Genomic DNA, 24,794 nt, shown 5'->3' with positions numbered 1-24,794 from the left:
TCTTAGAAAACTTAGTCATTTTCCGTGTCACATGTTTATCATTCTTCTTCAAAGCTGCTACCAAGACGTGGACTTGGCATAAATTAGATGAACCTCCCAAAGATTTACACGAGATCACAGATCAGATGACCTAACAGGACTCTAGATTAAACATGGCTTAGGATGGCTTTGACATGGTGACCAGTAATCTTCTGAGAGAGCACAGGAGAACAGATGGCGCATGATACACTCAGTTTAACAATGTTTTTTGCATAGCACAGCTGGATAGATTGCTCTGATATGATGAGGGCATTAACTGCCAACATAAAGTACAGATTATCATATACATGTCCTTCATCTTAAGTCGTACAAACATTATCACGCTATAGAGCTTGTTTACTTGCTGTAACATCACTGAAACAGCTTTAGGGTGTCTATACTGTAACCTGGGGTGAATTTATAGTGCTTAGCTTTACATCATGAATGTTTATCTTTAATGGCATCGAATTTCCTGTAGGATCCCTACAGGGATTTCAGATCTGTGATATTCAGAACTGACTATATGGCAACCTTATGATACTTTATGTCTTCAGTTGTTGGTGGTATTTTTATCTCCTGTGGCCTACTAACCTGTTATAGCATCCATAGGAGTTTTACAGTGACATACGGCATCGGATTCTTCTAAAATGTCTCCTACGGGAAGGCACTGCTAGTAAAAGATCGTTAGATCTCAGCCTCAGCCCTTCAAATGTGTTGACTGACTTGGTAGTGATCTCAATCGGCTCACAGATAGCGGCGCTCCTTTCAACGCCACAGCGCGGGCAGCTGAGGCTCTGTGTGTGGGAGGGACTAACGGAGAGCTCCCCTCAGTGCAGACTGCCACCACAGCATCGAGCAGGGAGAGAATACATACAAAGCATTATTCACTGATAAGGTTTTTTTTTATCTGTCCCCGTTATGTGCTCTCTCACCCGCTGCAGCCTGTAAAGAAGAAAACGACGGAAGGGATGCTGAAGTAGCGCGGTGAGTGTAGACTGTTTCTTTTTATTTGTGCAGTCTGAGGAGGTTTTTGTCAGGGATTAGAAAATGATAAAACCGGGTTGTGCATGACTGATCCACCCTTGTGCAGAGAAGCATCTCAAGTCTCCTGTCGAATTCAGATAAAATGTGCAGGAGTATTTACATATTCTGGAAGCACTGAATGTATTTTGTATTAAAACATGGCTGTAGTTTGAAATCATTTCATGATGATTTTCTCGGAAGTAAACAAACTATAGGTTATGTAGCCTATTTAGTTCAGCACAGTTTTGCTTATGTAGCTATACATTCTCTAGGCTGTGTTCTTCTAAAAGCAGAATTAGAATATAGTTCAATCTCGGTTTATTGTTTTCCTAATTGGATACAGAGGCATTTAGCTAATCGCAGCCACTATAAGCGCCTTTCAAGTAGTGTCCACGGATTTTTCTTTAACGATCCAATCAGCTTTAAAGTGGTGTTGATTTCTGTGTATTATAAGGCTAAGGCTATGTGCACCGTTCCAAATTACGCACACGTTTTTGCGCATCATGGATATATAGTTTTACGCTTTACAATGAGGGTAATATAATTATAATGCACCATTTAACTTGGAGCTGGTGTGTGCCCTCTGATTAGGGATGCTATGGGGTGAAAACATCGTGGGAGGAAGGCTCAGAGTGAACCAGCGGGTGGCGAAACACGAATGGCTTCTCCAGAGCTGCTTCCCGCAAATGAGGGAGGCAAACAGCCCGATCGTCCCGACGTCCTTGACCGGGTTTCGAGCGCGCTGTGTGTCCGCAAGTCGGGCGGATCAACAGGAGGAGCGCTCCCGGGGGAGGGCTGCTGTAACCCGGCACGCAGCTGCCATGACCGGTGTCATTCAGCGCCAAGGACGGCGCCGCGCAAAGGAGGCGCGGAGGTTAAACTCGGTCACCTCGGCGAGGAGAAAGTCCGGGTTTGCTGCGACGAGGAATTAGAGACATCTTTCACCTATATTGATGAGAATGTGAACCTGCGACTGGCCAGCCCGGAGACTAGTTGTAAAGGTTCTCACAGACCCGTGCGCAACGGTGAGCCTTGCTCCGAGACTTTCCCGGAGTTTTCCTTCATGTCCGAGGATGATCTCTCCTTCGGGGAGGGCTCCGGTACTTCTATAGACTACGGGTTTATCAGTGCAGTCACGTTCTTGGTGACCGGGATCTCCTTGGTGATCATTTCCTACGCCGTGCCAAGGGATGTGGTGGTGGACCGTGACAGCGTGTCGGCGAGGGAGATGGAGAGGCTGGAGATGGAGAGCGCCCGAATAGGTGCCCACCTGGATCGGTGTGTCATAGCGGGACTGTGCCTGCTCACGCTGGGCGGCGTGGTGCTCTCCACGCTGCTTATGATCTCCATGTGGAAGGGGGAGATGTACAGGAGAAAGGTCATCGCTTATTCCAAGCGTTCGGCCAAACAGTATGGCTCCATCAGCCTGAAAACTAGATCCAGCCCAAGCCATTCTTCTGTGCACTTGTCCCTGGAGGAGGAAATAGAAGAAACTTTGACTTAAAATTCTGCTTTGCATATAAACCTTTTGTGTAAAACAGAGGAATGAATGCCATGCACACATTCTTACAACATATTGTAGCCTAAACTGTATTCAAGTCTGCAACATTTTTGTCTTATACTGTAGAAATAGCCCCAATATTATATAATATATCCACATGGCATACAGAAAGGACAAGAAAAGCACTCAAATGCAAAGTGAACAATAGCCCGGAAAACCATTAAGTGGTATCAGATGGTTCCCAAATGATTTAAAATGGTACCAAACCATAAAGATGACTAGGGAGAATGTTAGGAGGCCTGCTATTCATATTTAATGCGAATGTTGTGCACAGACACATTTCAGGAGGGAAGTGTGTGTCCCCGGGGCAGGAGAGTGGGAGTGAGGAGGGGTGTAAAGCTGTCCCTGTCCACTGGGATGTGGGAAAATCAGCTCAGTGGTCCACATGGTAACATCCACTGACAGTCCGTCTCTGGTGCAGTGCTGAGGTAAGCCAGTAAGTTCCACGTCAGTTTGATTGTTGTGAGCAATTTGACTGCATTTGACAGTGCTGACATATAATGTGCACCCTCCCTTGCTCCCGCTTGATCCTCTCTGCTCCTCTTCTCCTCCTTCATTCCTCGCCTTCTTGCTCTCTCTGCCACTTGCTTTTCTCCTGAAGTTTCTCAGTGCTCTCCACAGCACTGTAAATTCACTTTGTAAGCGTGTGGAAAAGGGTCCTGGACGACCACAGCCAAGTGCCTGTGACATATCAAGGTTGATGAGTCTCTCCTTACCTGTCTCCTTTCATTTTCTCTTTCTCTCCATGTGAGGATGGACTTAAGAACACCTAATCACACATGAAAGAGTTGCCCAACTTCTAAAACCCTAAGCCTTCACTACTTCAAAGAGCTAATTACGTTTCCAAAGTGAGGTATCAGTCTTTTTAAAAAGGTTATATTAGATGTGATCATGGTGATATTGCAGGAGACACAAAAAGCTTAGCAAAAGAGGTTTATCATGTGCAGACTTGGTAAGAATATTAATGCCCCAGTGTCCAGGCAAGTCAGAGACCAACATCCTTTTCTTGAGGAACATTTTAGTTTCTGCTATGTGAAAGAAACCTTCTCTTTCTCCCTGACAGTCATTAATGCTTTCTGAACAGGGCCGCAGAAAAGAATGTCACGCAATTCTCTTGGAAAACAAAGTCACTTTTAATGTATGCTACCCTGTAAGGTTCATAGTGAACAGCTAGAATCATTCATTTGTGCAAATATTCATACATACAGCCACAAATATTGCTTTCCTGTGCTGGTGATTCTTATGCAGGGTCACTGTTACCTTGGTTTCTTGTCCTTTCATTTTCCCGGGATGTGTGACCTTATTTCAAGGCTTACATTCAAAATGACATGAGTCAGCCTCAATTAATGAGATGCGTAGGTTGATTACTCTTAACAGCTTCAGGCCACACTTTCACTGAGTTGCACTGCTTCTAGGTGTACTGTCACAGCATATCCATGTAAGTACGAGTCAGTGTGCAGACAGATGAATCAAAGAAAAGACTGGATCACTGGAGTCTGATGAGGTATTCAGCCAGCACTATCATTCAAAAGAATTGTTGCAGCAATGAACTAATGCAAGTTTGTGTTAATACAGGTTTTTTTTCTGTGTCTGCGACCACAAAACAGCCATTACTTCCTGAAATGGCAATAAAATGCCAAATGAAGGGGATTTCCAGGGAAGGTAATAAAAATTAATGATCCATATGAGGCAGTGTTGTCCTGTTCTGTTCACAGAAGCTGTAAATCCACAACCAGTATTACAGATGTTAAGGTGATATTTCATTTATCGAGCTTTCCTGGTGTTGTTGGCTATGGAAACAAGGTGCGACGCTCAAGTGCTGGACACTTGTTTCGTACCGCTTCATCTTTCTTTCCCTCTCACCAAGATATTCATGTACAATGAAACTTGTTCGACACTTAAAGGGCAGCCAACAGCAATGCTACTAATGTGAAAAATTATGCATAATAATACTAAGCAATTCATTTGAAGTCCAGCAATATAATGGCCACATTACCCATGCAGTACATCAGTGTTTTCCAATCATTGAGAATCATATTCAGAGGTGGCATCATCTGTTGGAATGTCACTCTTGTAGCACACAAAGGATCATAAATGCCTGAGGGAAGATATTAACATTGCAGACTTCAAACAGCTTCATCTGCAGCATGTAATGCACTGCATGTTTTCAGACCTATACTATTCCTCCCCCCCTCTCTCCTTTTCCATTTTTACCCCCCCCCCCTCCTTTCAGTCCTCCCCCACAGTTGGCACCGTGCCTCGCAGCCAACACCAGGCTTCCCCTCATACAGCCAACTAAACGTGTTTGGGGGATTTAATCAGGGCTTTGCTTGAAGCGACAGCATTTTACACGCCAAGCTCGAGTGTATTTCCAGAGGTTTCATGCATAAGCTCTTTATTCTTGAGCAGTGCACAGCGACATCACCCTTACTGATATTTGGTTGGCTCCTCTGTAAGTCGATCCCTTCAGGTAAGGTTGAGGGCTGCTGCCATCAGCTATTTTCCTAAAGGTGTTATTACACTCCTCCATCTTGTCAATGTTTATACTCCGTAGGTGTGCGCGAGTATGTGTGTATTTATATGACTTTGCATAGGTGTTGTGTTAGAATAAAGAGCTGCTGACCTTAAAATTTCATTTCAAAATGTTTCTATGGAGACATTTAGTGTCTAAATATGGTCTAAAAGGCTTAGCCACCCTGGGAGAAATAAACATCACTGGAGAATGCAGATGAGAGAAGAGGAAGCTACATAACACTGAGATACTATATATGGTGCAGGAGTAAAAGGAACATTGAGACATTTTGGGAAATGTGCTGCAACAGACTGGAAACAGCTAGCCTGGCTTTGTTAGAAGGTGACACAGATAGCCTATCAACACTTCTAAAGCTCACTATAGCAATTTTGGCATCTATGATTCCAGAAGTAAAAGCCCCATTCATTTTTCAAATAGACTCATAGTTTGAGCACTGATCAGCATGAATCTCTTCCAGTAAAATCATCAGTACAAAACATTAAGAGCAGTGTGTTAGGAAATATCTGGTTCTTTGATCAAAAAAAGTCAAAGCCTGTGTATATAAAAACTTTAAGGACAGATTCCAATGTTTTCGGGAAGAAACATCCAATAACTGAGCCTAAAATTCCACAATATGTGTAGCTAACAGCAGGTTAGCTACACATATTGTGAACAGGTGAACAGGTGAAAGTGTTAAGGAATATGATAATACAATCTGCAGCTTAAATCACTTTTAAATTCTTGGTCAGTCATGTAGCCGTGTTTTTATGTCAAGTATCAATTGAAGAAAATTGTGAAATGGGAACACAGAATCGGTAAAAGTGCTTCTTGAACCAGTGGCCCAACCCCACTTTGCAACTCTTTTAATCTTGTTTATGTATTGTTTGTTTAATTGGTACAAAAACCAAAGTGTAAAAATGACAAGATGTTTGTTTTAGGACGGATTATGTGCAGACTTCCTGTAGTCTCCGCTGGTGTGTGACAGTGACAATTAACAAGATTCCCAAAGAAATAGTTCAATACATATCATAAAACCACAACTTGTCAAGACATAACATCTCCCTCGTTTCCATTCTTTACTAAGCTAAGCTAAACAGTTGCTGGCTGTAGCTTCATATTTAGCGTACAGACGGGAGAGTGGCATCAGTCCTCTCATCTCTTAGCAAGAGAGTGAATAAGCATATCTCCCAAAAATGTCAAACTATACCTTTAATAGCGTGCAGTGTACAGGCAACTATGTGGAAGAACTAAGTGCACCCAAGCTTTAAGCTAAAAGGAGAAAGAACTGCATCTCATGTGTACATATTAGATATATTCATGTCTATGGTGCGCTTGCCTTCTATCTATCAGTGGACGGTGAGGCCAAAAAAAAATAATAATAATTCCACTTCGATTGATTAATTTCGAGTGGCAGACTAAAGCCATACTCCTCAGGGATATGACTTCATTCTTGGTTGCTCCCTTTCTCGGACAGGATATTTTTAGTCAATGTGCATATTGGATTTTTGCTCATTGTATTGTAAATGTAGTCCACAAAGCTCATTGCTAAGGATGCACTTAGCCGGGCTGTTTTACATTTAGCCCCCCAAAAAAACATCCTTGTTCAGCTCCGTTGGTTTCATTTTTACATGACATTAAAGCTCATGAAAAATAAGTTGGTTCTGCCTGTGTGTATTTTCTTCAACTCTAACTTCATTATTATATGCCCCTTCCTCGTCAGTACTGCCTTGTCCTTTCCTTTCTGTCTCGCGCCATACTATTTTGAAATCCTCAATGGTTCAGCAGTTTCCTATTCTGCGTAGTAAGATTGAACAAAACCCTATTCTTACAAGAAAGGACCACAACTAATGCTCTGTGTCAAATCGATTTACGTCTCTGGTCAGCCCGAGTTCTGCATGGTTGACACCAAAACAGTCCTCAGAATCACTTTGTCATTCGCTCACTGGTCAACCTCATTGATGCCGGCAATCAGGCCTGCCATAACCAGACACCGGAACGTCTGCGGAGCCATTTCCTGTGTTGTACTTGGCACCTTAAAATCACTTTCTCAGACGGAGAAACTATCGGCGCGTTGGCTGCTATGGTAGATGAGAGAGGAAATGAGGTGATCGGTTGGATCAATCTTCCAGTAAAACCACTCAACCGCTGCAGAAAGGCAATACAGGTTACATCTCTCTCTGTCTCTCTCAGCCTCTGTGATCATCCGCTGCAGTGAATTTTAAAATGCACTGTTTGACATGGCAGAGGCCGTGCCCTGCCAACAATGTGGTTTCATGGTGGCTGCTTTAACAACAACATTACCATATTTTCAATGAGCTGGATGCCTCCTCAGCTTAGCAGATTCGAGTAATGTAAACATATTGTACAAACAAATCACAAGCTTGGTTCACCTCTTGATCACCTCGCTGTTTAGCCCCTTGGTTGTAAATCACACAGCCGTGCTGGGCTCCTTTGATTTAATTAGTATCAAATTGCTAATGCACTTATTTGTCATGCATGGCCTTCCCGTGTGTGCTTATTTCCCCTATTATGCCTATGCATTTACCTCTAATTACAGTAAATAATGACTGCTTGCTAGTTCGCTGCAGTAAATACTGTAAGTGGGCTTGAATAAAAGGACTCAGTGAGCCAAGAAAACAGTAACTTTTTTTCCCCCACAACATCTGAACAACAGAACACAAAGGAAAGGCATGCTGAGCAATCTGACACATTTATACTTAAACACCAAGTGCATTGTGCGTGTCTTTGTTTTACATTTCTGCAGACATTTCTTCAAACACATCTGCCTCACTGGTTCAGTTAAACTTCAATGGAGTGGGAGACATGAGTAAACTATGACTCTGCAGCCATGCTCGCAGCTCTGGGAAGCTACACAGTGACGTAAAGTTGGGAAGTGTGCAGCTTTGCCGTCAGTGATTACCTCTGAAAAGTGATAGTGCTTCACTTCAAATTATTTCATGGCTCATGCAATTATCAGATGGCCAGTAGGATCAACTAACAAAAGCAAGGTCTGCCAAGGGTTACACAGGGTTCAACACACTCCGACCTTTTCTCTTTTCAGATCTCACTGAACAGAAGCTATAGTAATCGTCGTAGTAGAATAAAGAACTGTCCCACAACTTGGCAGCACACATCTGACTGGTAGATTACGTCTCTGTATTGTGCATCAAGTTCGGGCATGAAAAGCCCAAAACTCCTAGTGCTCTTGACTGGATGAGATTAATAATTCTCTGCTCCACTGCACACAAGGGATGCCATTCCACACCACTCCCCTGTCATGGCAGGAGCGTCATTGGTTGTAACTGTCCAATTTTCGCTTTCTCTGTACCGCCGCCATGTAAAGTGTCTATGACTGGCAAAGACTGCATTTTAACATAGTCAGACTGTTGGGCGAACATTGCCATCCATAAAGCCATCCCACTAGCATGGCTGAAAACAGCAAAAAGCTGACATTCTAAATTTGAATTAGCCATATTGGCCTGCCTGGTGCTGACCTTTACAAAATCAAGAATATCATAGTCATGAAAGAATAAGTAAAATGCCACTGCCATCGTAATTTAATTTAAATTTCGACCAGAGTTTTTTTTCTTTGCCATTCCGGATTGACATTTATCCAGCTTGTACTTAGACACAAACTGTAGCATGTTGGCTCAACCCACTGGGGTTTAACTAAATGATTGAGTTTAACCCCAATGGGGGTGATATTATTTCTACGTCCAAAAGATGTATTTTGAACTGCATATGTGCATATTAGCATGTGTCTATTTGCGGTTTCCAGCACCTCCTCAGCTCAAAGGGGAGGAATCAGGCAGGCAGCAGACAGAGGATCTCTGGGCCCAACAACTGTTGGGTCTGAGGCCGGGAGCAAAAGCAGGCACTGCAGAGCTGACTGTCTTCACTGCATTTAATTTGCCTCCAGTGTTGTGTTACAAGTGAACATTGGACTGCTGAGAGGTGATACTGGCCGGTGGAGAGACCCAGCAGGAAATGGAGAGTGAGGATGCTGACAGGGTGAACACACACACTTACACACACCGGAATACACATATACACTCTCTCACATGCACATAGAGACATGCACATACAGATGTGTGTATGCAATTTGACACATGTTGGTATGCTTGAGATTCATTTCATGGACCACTGTGGGTAAACTGGAAGAAGAAACAAACCTACAATACAAAAAATAGAATATTAGTGACAGAGGCAGTATTTAGATCTTTTACTTAATTACTACTGTAAAGCTTCTGACCAAGTCATCCAAAACGTCTCATGAAACACCATTCCTGATGTGTTTACACTGACTTTAAATTCAGTATCCAGTTCAAGATTGTTGTAATCATGTTCAGAGCCTTGCATGGCCAGGCACCTGCCTACATTAAAGAGTTACTGCAGTCATCTAATAGCAGTAGGAATCTGAGGTCCTCTGATCAGTGCTTATTGGTTGTTTCCAAGACAAAAGTAGACTTGTAGACACTGCTGACACTGTTAAAAAGCAGCTCAAGACCCATTTGTTTAGACTTGCTTTTGTAGAATTTGTTTATTTTTGTTGTGCATTTTGTTTTTAGTTGGTTGTCTGCTTTTAAAGTTGTTTTTTTGTGAACATCTGCTCTTGAGAGGTACTTTACAAATAAACGTTGTGTTGTTATTATAAAGCAACAATACCATAATGTAAAAATACACCATTAAGCCAGAAGTCCTGCATTTAAATTTTATTAACTTACAGTTAGTGACACTGTAGAAGTATTATCAGAAAAGAATTATATACTAACAGTAGGCTATTTTTAGCAGAATTATCTTTTTTGGAATGTTAAATTACTAAATTACTGGATATAATCAGAAATATCCTGTGGGGAAATTGATCCTGATGCATAAATGTAAATATGTTACTTTCCACAACTGTAAAATACAACGCAAACAACTGAGGTAAAAAGAAATAGGGTTGTACAATACAAACAGCAATTCAGTAATAATAATAATAATAATAATAATAATAATAATAATAGTAATAATAAGCTTCATTTACATGATACCCCACATGCACAAAATGTTGGTCAAAGTGCTTTGCAAAATAAAAAAGAAAAGACTGGGATAGGTTTATATTAAAATATTATGTTATTATTAATATTAAATTACATTTAAAAAGAACAGTGGTACTAAAATAATAAACTGTAAACAAAATCAAACAAAAAAAAAAATAAATTATAAAAAAAGAGTAACCAGTAACACTAGCAATTATCATTATTTGATAAAAGCAAGGCTAAAAGATAAAAACTGGTTTCAACATTCACTTATCCTTCATGGATGTTGCTGTCCTCAAATTCAGAGGAGGAGAGTTACACAGTTTGGGTCCAGAACTACAGAAAGCAGCTTCACTGTAAGTGTTTGTCTTGTGAGCATTCTGTGTGCATTATTATTGATTTCTTGACTTTAGTAGAAACCTTGTCCAGCCTGTAAGAATCAGAGGAAAAAGAGGATAGATGACTCTGTACCAGTGATAACAAATTATGGAGAAATGGTTAGGGCCTGATCCTGAAAACAAAATTATTTTACCAATAATCCTCATTGTAGATTATGAGAAGGAAGGCAACATTCATCTTCATGAAAGATAATTTATATATTTAATATATTTGTACCAGTATTTGCATGCCTCGGAGCCCTCAGAGCAATATCAGTTACATATACAGTGATGATAATCACTGTTCTTGGATTACAATCACCCATAAATAGTAGTTTGCTTTCATCAGCACAATTTTTTGCCATTTTAAAAGCTGAAGACAACCTGAAGATGGCAGCATTAGACCTTACAATGCAACCTGCAGCCTGAACCCAAAGCATCACACTTAATGCCCCGTCAGCATCAAGAGTCAGATGCTCTCGGAATAGCGTGTGTGAGATCCCTATATCACAACACTGAGCTCTGTAAAATCACTGTGTTTCTGTAAAAATGTACATGCTTAAAAAAAGACATGACGTTAAAGTTTCACGCAAGCCTCTCTCGTCAATGTAGTCACTCCCCTGCAATCTACTGGCATGCCCATGAGTACATTTATGAATGCAGACACACAACTTCCTCTGGAGGGTTCCTCTTTGAAACCTTCCATCCCCAGTATGTGCAACATCTGGCCCGGGCTGTGTATTGATCCATGGTCAGGACGAGGGGTGAGTGGGGGGTTTGGGGTGGTGTAGTGTGAGTTAAGTGCTCAGGTCTTTTTTTAAGGACCTCTTGTTTGTCCCAGTGAGCATTTACCGTCAAGTGGTGCTCTAACGTTCAACAAGAGCAAGCTTCTGTCCCAGAGGAGATCAACCACCACCAGGAGCTGAATAATTCATCTGGGCCTTTGTCTCATCAAAGCACCAGTAGTCTGGGCTGATGAGAGGTTTTAAAACATTTTTGTACCTCCAAAGATTTTCAACTTTCTCCTTGACTTACTCTTCTTCTAACCTTTCATGTTTCATGTTGTTACTTTACAGTCACTCCGACCCCTTTTCCTTCTCCAATTCCTGAGTTTCATCCTTCTTTTCCTTCCTCTACAATCCCTGTCTCTCATTTTTCAATTTCACAGTTCTTTCTTCCTTGGCACCGAAAGTGTTATGCAACTGATATACAGATGATGATGCCCTGGATTTGATGTCTTAACGCAATAATACCTCCACCCTCCCCTCCTCCCTCGATGCTCTGCCGTGAAGGGGGCTCTTTGCGGGAAACTCAAGCATACAATCGTATCTTCTCACATCTCAGGTTTCTCAGTGGCACAGCGTACAGACGCGAGGCAGTGCATTCTCATCATCCGAACCGTCAAATATGCTTTTCTTCTCCTCTTCCTCCTCCACCACTACCATCACCTCACCCGCCCCCTCTTTCTGAAACTCTCCTCTCATGTTTCCCTTTCCTATATTCACCTAACTTATTCTCCACCTTGCAATGATATAGAGGAAAACCAGGTGGGAAAAGTGAAATCATGCAATGCAGGTATTTACTCGAAGACATTCATATTGCCAATAAATTTATCAGACAGAGATGTGCTTGTTAGGGTCTCTGTTCTGCTAGTGTTTTTTGGAATTTTGCCTCGACAAAGCTGTCCTCCTCTGCTAATTGATACTGTCTCCCCACCTTCCCTTGACAATGCAAAACATGTGGGTATGCTCAGGAGCAGTCTTCTTTAGTAAAAAAATAATTTTCTTACTGATTTCATTCTGAATCCCTCAACATCAGCAGTTACTATTCCCTGATTCGCAGAATGACTTGACACATGAAATCACATATGCATTACTTGAAAAGGGTATTTGCGTTACATTACTAATTACGCAACAACAGAAGCAATTAGTTATCTTTCTTTCCATTACTCTGGTCTGCTCCATCACCAGTGCCTTCCAACAAGTCCTCCAAAGCCCCACATATTATCTTCTGTACAAGTAGGGATAGACATTGTGGTTTAACATGTTGCCAGCCATCGGATTAGATATATTTATTGACCACAAACAGCTAGCGTAGTCCCAACTGTTGCCTACTGGTCATGTCGTCAGGTTAACACACTTTCCTGGATGTTTCCTGAAGAGTAGCTAGCTTGCCAGCTAAAAAGACAACCATATTAATAAGGCTACTGAGTTAATGATGCCTAATAAGACAGTACACTAGCCTTCCAGGTAAGGGGTTTGGGCGTAGCACAAAAAAAGGACACACCATAACAAATTTTCTGTTACAAATAGTCCAAAGAGCTGCCAAACAAGGAGGGCGGTCAGTGGGGCTTGATGTCCCATGGGATGAAGAGGATTAAGTATCAGTAAGAAAGAAGTAAGTAAGAAATGCTAAACTCTGGGGTATTCCTGAAACTAACTAGTTCCTACAATGTGTCCTCAAACTACGTCTAAAAGAAAAGGTGTAGCTGCTCCAAATGGCCACCCTCAAAGACTCAATCAAAAGCATGTCTTCATAGAAAGGAAGACTTGATGAATCCTACAAATGAGGCAATTGTGCACACTTTTGAGCAATCTCTCCTTAAAGGCATTCATTGTTTTGCACTCATTTCCACACAAAAACAGAGACGTAAGTAGTTGTATGTGAAAGGAAAAAGTTTGTTCTGCCTCATGTCATTGTCATTGTCACTCCCTATGTTTGTCTCACTGATTGTCTTAGTTGTTTCACCTGTGTGGGATTAGTTTCTCCCTCACCTCGGCTGTTTGTCTTTCACTCCTCGCCGGTTCATTGTTCTCTATGGTGGGCTCCACAGTAGAGGTACTTGTGTTTCTTGTTTCCTGTTTCTGGGTTATTCCTCGTGTTTTCCCCAGAGTTTGGGAGTTATTTCTGTTGGACTGTTCACTTACCTCAGTTGAGGGTCACGGTGTTGTAGTAGTATGCTTCATCTCAGGTCTTTGTAAGTTCCCTTTTTTCTTATAAATCACATTAAATAGTACTACTGTCTTCTCGTGTCTGCATCCAGGCCTAAGACACCTGTTACATGCATTACCTGTTATCAGCCTGCCGGCTAAACTTAGTAGCTTGAGAGCAAAGTTAAAATTCTGCCTGCTTTCTCCCCTCCCCACAGCTGGCCAATCACTGCATGAAGTGGCAGTGCTTGTTTGATTGTGGGCTTTGAAAAGTTAATGAGAACTGTCGAAATCATGCCCTCCATTTCTGACACAGGAAAGGTGTAGGAGTTTGTGGTTTCCTATCCATCAAGCACTTTTGTTCAAACATACAGAAACCTTTACTCAGTAATATGTTGATTACTGCTACTAATACTGTTGAGTTAATGTAAACTTCAACCCTAAATTCTGCACAACAAGCCACTGTCCCTCCTCCTGCAGACAAAAAAAGTTTCTTTTATCACTGTGCACTTAAAGACAGGCTGTAGATGAGGTAATAAAGTCTTTGGAGTCAACAATGCACTGAGACCAATATGGATTAAAAGTCTAAATTCAGTGCCTCAACATAGTGCTGATACATTACGTCACCCCTTGTGCGCTGTTATTCATTTGTTGCAGTGTAATTGAAGCAGCCACAGATGATGTCACCTAAACACAGGACTTCCATTCAGAAGTTGTTTTGCTGCTCCCGTACACGACCGGGTGGACCAGCCGCATCGCCATAACTCTAATAAATGGACTGGATATGGTGAGCTGAGAGCATACTTGGCCCCTGCTGAGGAGATTGGCAGGTGTTTGATATTCACTGAAGTCTGCCCCACCCCCCTGCATCTCTGTCTCTCAGTCCCTTCAAAAGGCACATCTGAGTCTAAATTATAGACTACGAGACTTGGAACACGTTGGGAACAACGGATGAGTCATCTTGGACAGACAGTGACAGAGGTGACTACCTCTAACCTATCCACTCATGAGATTAATGACCTATCAGCCTATTTATTGACACAAACAAAGTGACTCCTCTTTACTTATGCCAAGGGTCTCTCTTTCGCTTTTCATCCCTGTGTAATGTCTCTCGCTCTGTCACTCTGCCCCCCTCACTCACTGTTGTGGTGGCCAAGGTTAGAGAGGCGCAATGAGAAAGGGCGGGGAGTCGGAAAAGAGGGAGAGTGGGGGTCTAAACAAATCTCTGTCCTGCCAGGACGTCCTCTTGCCAAGGTTTGTTGAGGGCTGGAAGGGATGAAGGAAGGCGGGGCTGCTGGGTGGGGAGGGTGGTGTGGAGGTAGGGGGTGATGGGGAATGACGTGATCCCCTTTATCCTAGCCAATAAAACAGAGTGGCCGGTGAGATCCGGATCCGTACGTGCCGTCAAATTCAATAAGGTAGTGCTTTAATGTTTTCTTTTAATCAACCAAATTGCATTACACACTGCCTGCTCCGCGGCGCAGAGGAAGGGGGGAAAAGAACAGTCAGTGCTGCGGGGATGAGTACGGTTGGTTTGGGGTTGTGCTGGAATCACCAAGGGGGGCATTCCCAATATCTACAACGATTTTATCGCATGTGTGTCAACGTTTTTCTACTGTACAGGCCCATAGAAAAATTGCTCCGCCTCCGGTTCCCCTTCAGTGAGAGGAAGCAGGGGCCGGTGTGAATTCAGGGTCAGACTGGGGACAGACAAGGTGTACAGACAGACTACGTCATTCTGGTAATGAATTCCAGCTCAACTTTTAGAGCATAAGCCGCTTTAAAGGCAGAGCGCACTCCTCCCTGCTGGACGATGGTGTCTCTTATCATGAGCAATGCCCTCTGCAGTGCCTTCCTCCAGCACTCCAGCAACTTCCTCCTCCTCATTCTCTTCTACTTTAACCCCCCCCAAACACACACACACACACGCCTTATATGACTCACTCTTTAGTGAAGGTACATCAGGACTGCTCTTCTAAACACTTCATCATCAAAACCCCTTTTTCTTCTCCAAGGCTGGAAGGAAGAACGCAGCACCCAGCGGGACAGAGAGGGATTGTATGTCTGCATCATGTACTGTAGTAATCACCAGTCGCCGGATCAGCTTGCTGCCCAGGTCCACTAGAGTTACTGGGATTTTAATTCTGACTGGGGTTTTACAGTTGGATGTTTCATTCCACCTTGAATCAGGCACTGCTGTTGTGGCCCGAAGGATTACAGCCTGCTGCCGCTGTCGGCCGTTCATCCGTGGACAGATGAAACTTCACAGAGAGCAGTAATCCACCGAAGAAGGGTAGCTTTGCTGCTCAGCTGCCTCAGCCACAACTTTAGAGCCAGCTGACATTTAACATAATGATCAGTCAGAGTGGCCGAGCGTTTACACACGGGAAAGGTTTCCCGGACACAATTAGACCACAGTCCTCGCATGGGCTAAAAATGAATCACAATACACAATACCATAGTGTAGTCCCTCTATCCATCTAATGGTAAACTGTGAGTGGAGTGACTGGAAGAAAAGCCTCAGTCTCAGCTGTGATATTACGGTGGTTTATCCACAAAGCTTGAAAAGATGACCACAGTTACAATCTACTGCACAGTGTATAGTCTAGGAAACAGGCTGCATTTTGGTTTTTGCAATCCATCCTGGTATGAGTCATTTACGGTATGCTATTAGACAGAGGGGTTACCCAAGTTTTCCAATGCTAGAACAACACAGCGATTTCAACAATGAAACCCTCACTACATCTTATAAATGTTAAAGAAACAATTAAACATTTTAATAATGTTATTTTATATTCAATGTCTGTCACTTTAACTACAACACAAATGAATGTATCCAGGCTCAATATGTCCCAAACAATTTTGGTTAAAAAAAAAATTGGTCAATTAACTGCCTTCTCACAATTCTGTCACACAGGCCTCCAAGTCATTTACTGGCCAGGATGCCTGCTTAGTGTAAGGGAAGCCAATAAGCAAGCTCTGACGATGCAGGGCTCCTGGTAAATAAATTAGCACGAAGGAGATGAATTTAAGGAAGCAGTTCATACTATGATGTACTGAGCATTAAGCTGCTTTCATGTCACATGGGATAGATTGTTAGGATTGCAATAATTCCCATTAACATTCATGTCATCAGAGAAGGTTGGGTGAGGGCTGAAAAAAATGATTAAATTAAATGTGTGTTTTAATTCCCTTGAATGATGCACTTTGGCTGATGTGAGGCATCTGTGTCTCTTTGGTTGTCAAGCACTACTGTATTATTAAGTGAGCCATTTTGGAACTTTCAGAGAATTTGAAGTTTCCTCGTCGTAATTAAGACATGGGCACTGTTCACAAGATGTAAACTGGTAATTACTGTAACCCTAACCCTATGACATGAATGTAGTATATGACTGAAACTTGTACTGCAGAGTTTTATGGACGCTTTTATTCTGTGAAAATTGACAATTTGAATTCTTTTAGTGAGTAAAATAGATATTGATTTAAATTTAATTAAAAATACATATGTAATCTACAAAAAGCTCTAACAGCAACTTTCACCATGACTTCATACAAACGCAGAGAGCAGCAGAGCAGCATGTTAGGATGTGACCAGACACTGAAAACAGCAGAATGCAAAATGAAACAACAACATGCTGCATGGTATATGTTGAACTTGCCCCCAAGGTCCCTGATGGGTGGATGACTTCAGCTGCAAAGTCACTTTGACTCAGTGAATCGGGAATCAGGTAACGGGATCAGGCTTCATTAGGTGACTTCAGCCGAGCTGGCAGACGGCCAGGTGAGCTGGACGCACAAATGGACATTGATTTTTCAATAAGGGCCCTGAAGCTGTCAGCCAACCAGGCTATGGTGATATCTTCTCTCGCGGGGATGGCCTTCACCCGATGATGGCCTGACTGGCACCCGACCACAGGCCACCACACTGGCATCCACTTCCTCTCCAGCTCCACACATCCCCCTGGCCCTACCCCATGTCCCCACACTGGTGTTAAAGGGTATTATCCTGAAGTGCAGCCAAAGCTATAAAGCTAAACATGGGCATGAGCACAGACATGAGTCTGGCTGGCATGTTGATGAAAATGTTAATATGATGTCTTCTCAGAAAAGTTGACAAGAGTGTGTGTGTTCCAGTATGTATAAGTGCATGTGCACTTGTCTTTCTATATCATACTGTTTTAATTGACTTCTATTACACTGAAAAGGCACTCGGTTTACAAATTGATCCAAGGTCTCAGAGGGGTGAAAGAGGTTACAATCACGTTTTCCTGTCAGGTCATCTGTATTTATGTAGACCAGTTCTCTGTTGGCCCCCTATGACCCAGGCCTAAAGGGGCAAAAACACCCATAATGGTTTCCATCCTTCAGGCCTCCCTCTGGCCTGCCGTCAGCCTCAGCAATACCTCCAAAACTGCAGCCATCATAGATTGCCCTTCTTCTGAACCCCGCAGCCAGCGGGGCACCATGCAGTGAAAGAGGTCGAGGAGAGCTAGCCCGGACATGACACCCCCTGAAATGCAAACGTTCGAAGTAAGTAGGACAGCAGGAATGAAAGGGAGAGAGGGAAGAAAATGAGAAAGTCCGCAATAAAGATATAGACAGGAATTTATTATGAAAATGCCATAACTCTTCTGTTGGGGGATTGCTCTTCAAGGTAGAGATAATACACAATGACATAAGATGGTTTCTTTACCCAGAAAGGCAAGAGTCATCATAACATCAAAGCCTGCCGGCCTGCTCACCCTAGCTCTTTGTACAAGTCATGACATGGTTAGACTGATTGGTAGTTCCAGTCCCACGCTGGTATCCTTAAATTCACCTTGCTGAAGTGTCTCTGAGTTACACATTAAATCCTAAACGAAATACTGAACTGTGTGACCTGAGGGGGAAAGAATCAGATTGGAAACGTCTGCAACAAATCACTTAATTGTTTCATTTTCCTCAAAAGCAGTCTGTATGTACGAATGACTATCTCAAGTGACAATGTTGTCTCTGTTAAATGCATTATAATATTCAGTCAGAAAGGGGCGTTAGTCTAGTTTGTTGGACTTGTTTTCTGGAAATTATCTATTTGTTTAACAAAGAATAAGGAGTTCTAATTAATTGTCCAGCAGTTTATACTCTGAAATGTTAAACAGGTATATTGTACAATTGTATTGTAAATCTTTCCCTCTGACAGGCATGTCCAGGTGAGCAGCACTTCATTTAGGAAATGAGCGTCCCTGTATCAACAAACGGCTGCTAAAAAAACCTCCAGTTTGAATTGGATATTAGGGCTGTAAAAGAATCACCTGCAGGCTTTTGGAACAACTTTACCCTCACGCATCAATCAAGTCACAGTTTAGTGCTCGCACTGGCCAGATTTTAATTTTTCTTTGAGCTTTATTGGAATTTGATTTGCCAAGATAAATTTAAAGCCATTAATCTTGTTCTCCCCATGTGTCCCGTCCAATAAACTCACTGAAATTGGCGTAAATGTCTCTTTGCTCCGAACCTCAGTGAAGTGAATGAGTGTGTAGGTATTTGATGACACAATTTTGTGCTTTATTCAAATATTTGCTGTCAGAATCAAACACTGATTGAAACTGCTGCAGACGTTTGAAATGCAGACGAAAACCACAACAGTAATTCCTTTCACAGTTCTCAGTGTTAAGCTCATAGCAACGGTGCTGAAGCAGCTTTCTGCACGTATTCCATAGAAATTACTGACTTAATGGCTATTCTATGAATAATTCTTTCAGGAAAACTTATAATAATCAGTAACATTCCATTTACGATTCAAAACGCCTTGTACACCAAGTTCATCAAGTGACAGTGAAGTTATTTGCAAATGTAAAAGAACAAATAAATCATACTTCTGTGGTGGTTGACTTCCTGTCTATGGGAACAGGCTCCACTCAGTCATCTTTCCTCAATTGTTTCCCTTTACATCTTGGATGTGTACACCCCTTCCACATCTGTCAACGTCAATTACCCATGGCTTTCCCCTGCATCTACATAACCGCCACCACCCCCGTGGCTGCAACAAACACATGCACCCACACTTTAATATTTGCTCTCAATTCTCCGCCATTGTCCCATCGTGGCCCCTGCCCAGCTGAGAGTGTCTGCCACACAAGTCGCAAGTGCAGCAAATTCGAGCCCGCTGGCTCACACCACCACTTTTTGCCCCACCTCTGCCTTATTATCCGCACATTTCTCAAACAAATTTTCCCAAACTGTCTAGATTCTTGCAGCAATTAAAGAATTTCTCTCATTCCCTCCTCCTTTCTTCTCAGTCCTTTTGGCAAGAGGCATGACCATGTTGGTCAGGTTGTCTCAGTGTTCCTGGGCCAAAACTGACACAACCAATTGAAAGAGGCAACCATGATCTGACAAATAAAAGGAACAGAGGATTACAGCAAGGAGGATGTCTGGGGTTCGAGGAGCAGTGAGAATCACACAGGGCGTGCCATTGTTTCTCAACCACCGATCGTTTTTGGCAGCTGTCGGGTCTTTTCTTTCCTAAACCCAAAGAGCCGTCCTGCTCTGGCAAACCCTCAGAAAAGAGACATAGAGAGGTTGCTGTGAAAATAAGAAGCATTTGTGTGGCTTGAGGGCTGTTGGCGTATTGCATTGAACTGGAATATAAACCCTCTTCTGGGGTGAAAGGGTGATGGTGAGGGAATGAGTGCTCTGACGTGTACTGGGGATGCTCTCTGTGAAAATTTACTTGATAAAGAGAATGTGTAACATCATATGAAGATCATAAGTTGGTTGGTTGGGGTTTCGGCCTGTTTTATTTCGAAGTGCAGCAATGTTAGGATCTCTGAGTGTCCAGAGGAGCACTTGTTTCCATTGGCCGCATATTCAAAAAAATGGCCAGACAGGATTCAGAAAATGATACCAAATGACAGCACATTTTCCACTGCGCCTCTACTTTGTTTCTTTGTGTTTCTGTGTGTGTTGTGCTTAAGTGGTCAATGGAATTGTGCTCCTTTCTGACATGCACCTCGCTACGTAAATGTGACAGCAATTCAACATGACAGATTGTGGTTTTACAGGAGATAATCAAAGGGTTATGTGTTGGACTATTTCTTGGTCATACGCAGTGATTTCCTGAACCTTGCGATTTTGTTGTGAAGTTGCTGCTCTAGACCAAGAAACAGTCCATACCACGTGTAAAACCACAACTTATCGTTTATACCCATTTTTTTTTTTCATTTCATTAACAAGATATAAATGGGCATTAACGGTGCTTGTAGGTGGATTGTGTTACATCTGAACAGAGACCAGACTAGCTGCTTCCCCCTGTTCCCAGCCTTTGTGCTAAGCTAAACTAACTGCCTGCTGGCAGTACAAGAACATGTATAAGCTTATTCTCTAAAATGTCAAACCATTCCTTTAAAAAATTTACAAAACTCCCTCTTAATTTTTTTGCAATGGCAACAAAATGGCTGCTCTTTCTGTAAATGTCCTGTCATGTCTGAAAGAATTAATGTGTTGTATCTATTTCAACTTAACAAAGTACATGCATGCATCACTTTCTGCGCAGCAGAGGATTAGTCTTAAAGCATACTCACACTAAGCCTGGTTGCCTTGTACCGTGCCAAAGCACTCCCCCGCTGGCCTGCGCTCATATTGCGCCTAACTATCCAAGGCGGAGCATGTTTACTTCATCAATCCAGTGTTTCCCACACATTGATTATTTGTGGCGGCCTGCCACAGTATCAGCGCCGACTGCCACATATTGATTTTTTATTTTTTTCACTAGGCCTATTTAAAATCGTATTTGATTGCAGAGCACATATTCGCTCAGCACCTCGTCTCACTTGCTCACTCCCTCCCTTTTTCTCTCATGAACACCGCTGCACACAACATAAAGCTGTCAATGTCGGAGATCCACCTTAAAAAAAGTTATTAGCAAGCATGTAAAGGATAGCTATGTTAACGTTAGATCACAGCTGGGTTGTCGAGGTTAGCACACCTCTTCGAGTGGGGGGGCGATCACACTGGTCAAACGAACCAGACTTTGGGGGTTAAACGTGCTTGGGCACGGTACAGATCGCCTAGTGTGAGTACGCCCTTTGAAAAAACAATCTGGATACAAGCTGAATAATTGAACCACTCCTTTGTTACAGCAGCAAAACAACCATTTTGTTGCATATCACATTTCCTCCAGCACTGATAAGGACCATAGACTGTATAAGATAAGTAGACGTAGCCACTGTGACATCTAGCTTGATTAGTAAGGTGCAACTGTAATTATTGGGATCCTAATTTTGGCTACTAATTTTGTCTTTTAGTACAAACAAAATGTTATTGTACCTTTCCTGAACTGAAAACACACTGTGAAAGGGTCAACGTTCCAGACTGTGCTTAAAAACAAGTTCACTGCTACCAGTCACCTCTATCCTTATTGACAGGTTGCCATGGTGGCGACTTGTCAATCACAAGATAGCCTCACCATAAAGAATACCCTGCTTTATAGTCTTTTTTTTTCTGTGATGGGACCAAAAATTTACAAAATGAACCACTTGAAACTAGCGAGTGAGAGCATGAACTCATTAGGTAAGTGTTTTAGGTAATAAATCAAGTAAGAAGTAGGGTCATTTTGTCATCAGTCCAATGCAATTCGACTTCTTTTTGCAACCAGTGGAGACGGCCCCTGCTGGCCATTAAAAAGAATGCAGGTTTATGGCACTTCCGCATTAGCTTCACTTTTCAGACTCACAGATTGTTGCTTGATTGGGACAAATGATTGAACATGGATGAGGCCGTTTTCTGGCTTCTCTACAGTTAAAGGAATAGTGTATTGAGGAAACAACCCACTTGATCATTGAAACTGGGGGTCCTTTTAATAGCATTAACTGTATGTCCATTTCCATTTGTTCTGAGGCTGGGACAGCACAATGTGAGTGTGTGTGCATGTACTTTGCTACAATGTAAAGTAGTGAGTGTACAGCTTGTATAACACTGTAAATTTGCAGTGTAAATTTATGTGTAAGAGAAAGGAAACACAAATTTATCTGAAAGAGCTGGGCAATGTCACATGAGAGTGCATACCTTGGATAGGATCTGCTCATTATTTATTACTTTACGACTACTTTCATGACCATACCATGCTTCCAAACATCATTAACAAACCCAGCACAAATCCTGTCTTATTTATACAGCTAGGTGCAGCGGGGGCACAGCAGGACAAATATAAAATATTTGGCAATCTGGAAATCAAGGCCTAAGAGGGTTTGACGACGTCCAGGTCGGAAAGTCCTAAATATTCCCACCTCAGCTTCAGGTCAATAAAGTTAATCATAAAAGGCTATTTATTTTAGGGATTCAGTGTTTTGTTTCCATTTCTATTTCCCGTGGGAAAGGTCCGTGTTCAGGAAATAAAACACATGCTGCTTTTGCTTGATCCTCAAATGTAAATTGTCTAAATGATATTGTTGAAGGGGCTCTTTAATAGACCTTTAGAGGATACTAGAACACACTAGTGTTCGCTCTGAGAAGGGTACGGGGCGGCTGATGACTCTTATGGCAGTGCGTGTCCTGAGAGGGATCCGTGTAAATCGACGCTGAGAGAGTGAGAGCTTATTGTTTGTAATTAGGGAGAGATGAAATTGAATGCGATCCCTACAGCAGCACAGCCTGCTGCGCTAATGTAACAGAGCACTCATCAACTCCACGCCACAAAGCCAATATGAAAAACATCTGTTTCAACATCTCCCACTTCCCATAGCAATGTGTTTGAGTGGATTGTGGCACTGTGACCTTGACGGTGTTCCGTTTTTCTTCAACCTCAGTGGCTGCGTTCGTGCCAGTGCCTCTGTTGGCTCTGAGGCAGAATTAAACTGTGGAGGTTTGCTATTGTTCTGTTATGAGTGCTAACCATGACTGTTTTCAGACAGTCAGAAATGTGGTAATTTCCATTATAATATAACTGGGTGGGGGGTGAGGTCTAACTTCTGTGTTGTGGTGCTTTATCAAATAATTGAAATCAGGACCATGGTTCAGGAATTTTCTTGCAATGAATAAGCAAGCGCTAATTAGACAGCATTAACATAAAATTGACAGAAAATATGTAAAATTATTCTGGAGCTTGCCATTGGCTCCAACTGCTATCCAGGGTCTGGAGTTATATTTTCCTGTAGTATTTAAAATAAAATTTAATGAGAACTGGTAGGATTTGCACAGCTGCGTGATTTTCTTGGCAATTTAAACTTGCTCAGTGGTATTTCTGTTAAAAACTGAAATTACAATGGAAGGGCAAAAATAAGCCAGGACATCTGATTAAGTTATGGTAACAAGCTTGTGATAGCAAATTGTGATCAGAGGCATTTTTCATGACATTTTGATGTGTTATAGTATGAAAGCACATGTGCAAAACAAGGTGAAAGGTGTAATAACAAACAAAAATCACCTGCAGCTCAAAAAGCATCTTCTCTGTAGATGGCCATTATAAAAGAGACCTGTTGACAAGATCCCACCGACTGCAAACAAGTACTCTTTCTATTACGCATTTTTAATCCAAGGAGGGTTTTATATTTGTAAAGCTTTCACAGAGGCAAGGAAAGCAATTTTTGTGTGCGTTACATCATCTCATGTACATTGTGTACTATGTGGGTTTTAGTATGGATAATAAGTATTTCTCCATCTTCCACCCTAGTTTCAATAGACGTCCAGATTTAATGGACCAGACGCTGGAAACTCATTTTAACACTTTATTAGCAAACATCTAAAATAAAATAAAAACACCATAAGAACTTGGCAACATGCAGACCCACTTAGCTCCACAAGAACACACTCTTAAGTTACAATTCACTGTAATGGTCACAGATACTATGAGAAGATCAACAATATACACTGTGCAGATTCATGGCTTATACTGTCACGACCCATTGAGCTACACATTTAAATATAATAAACATCTATTAAAAAGACCATCACGTGCATAAACTCAGTAGTACTTAAAAAGTTACATTAGTAGATCCACACTGCTCACTAAAAGTGGGTCAAACCAGGGTTACTAAACATGTACAGAGATAGCCGCCATCTGACTAAACTGCAGTATAACTGCACAGAAGCCAGTAATTTTGCACGTTGCCCTAGCCATAATGGTATAAAAAAATAGAAAGAAGTAAAAGGAAATAAACAAATATGCCCGGCCCAAAACTCTAACATTAAAAGGTGAGAGAAAAACAGTGACAGGCAATCACACTGTCAGTCTTCTACAATAAATAAAAAACACAAAATTATGAGACTGCATTCTTTCTCATTTTACAATATATATAGTTACCAAATATATTCTATAAATCATTGTACCTTTAATTACTTCTGTTGCACCCAGGCCTGTAGTGTGTGCATGCAGTG

At 42.0% G+C, this 24,794-nt stretch overlaps 1 protein-coding gene and 1 long non-coding RNA gene across 2 annotated transcripts; both read left to right on the top strand.

The window, feature by feature from the left end:
- The first annotated feature begins 696 nt into the window (after window positions 1-696).
- Window positions 697-4,348, top strand: LOC119898004 (transmembrane protein 74). The gene is made up of 2 exons (XM_038712095.1): window positions 697-1,002; window positions 1,633-4,348. Exon 2 carries the CDS (start codon window positions 1,700-1,702, stop codon window positions 2,543-2,545), a length of 846 nt encoding a protein of 281 aa, XP_038568023.1. The 5' UTR covers window positions 697-1,002; window positions 1,633-1,699; the 3' UTR covers window positions 2,546-4,348.
- Window positions 4,349-13,431: 9,083 nt separating this feature from the next.
- Window positions 13,432-16,235, top strand: LOC119898003. Its single transcript, XR_005443470.1, has 2 exons — window positions 13,432-13,489; window positions 14,100-16,235. It is a non-coding gene; the product is annotated as an uncharacterized LOC119898003 (long non-coding RNA).
- Window positions 16,236-24,794: the final 8,559 nt, after the last annotated feature.

The sequence above is a fragment of the Micropterus salmoides genome, unplaced genomic scaffold (assembly GCF_014851395.1).
Source record: "Micropterus salmoides isolate LMB-PRFRI ecotype aquatic unplaced genomic scaffold, ASM1485139v1 Ms_hic_scaffold_11, whole genome shotgun sequence".
NCBI classification, from domain to species: Eukaryota; Metazoa; Chordata; class Actinopteri; order Centrarchiformes; family Centrarchidae; genus Micropterus; species Micropterus salmoides.
The sequence above is the reverse complement of the archived record's forward strand: the minus strand, read 5'-3'. Positions and strand labels throughout refer to the sequence as shown.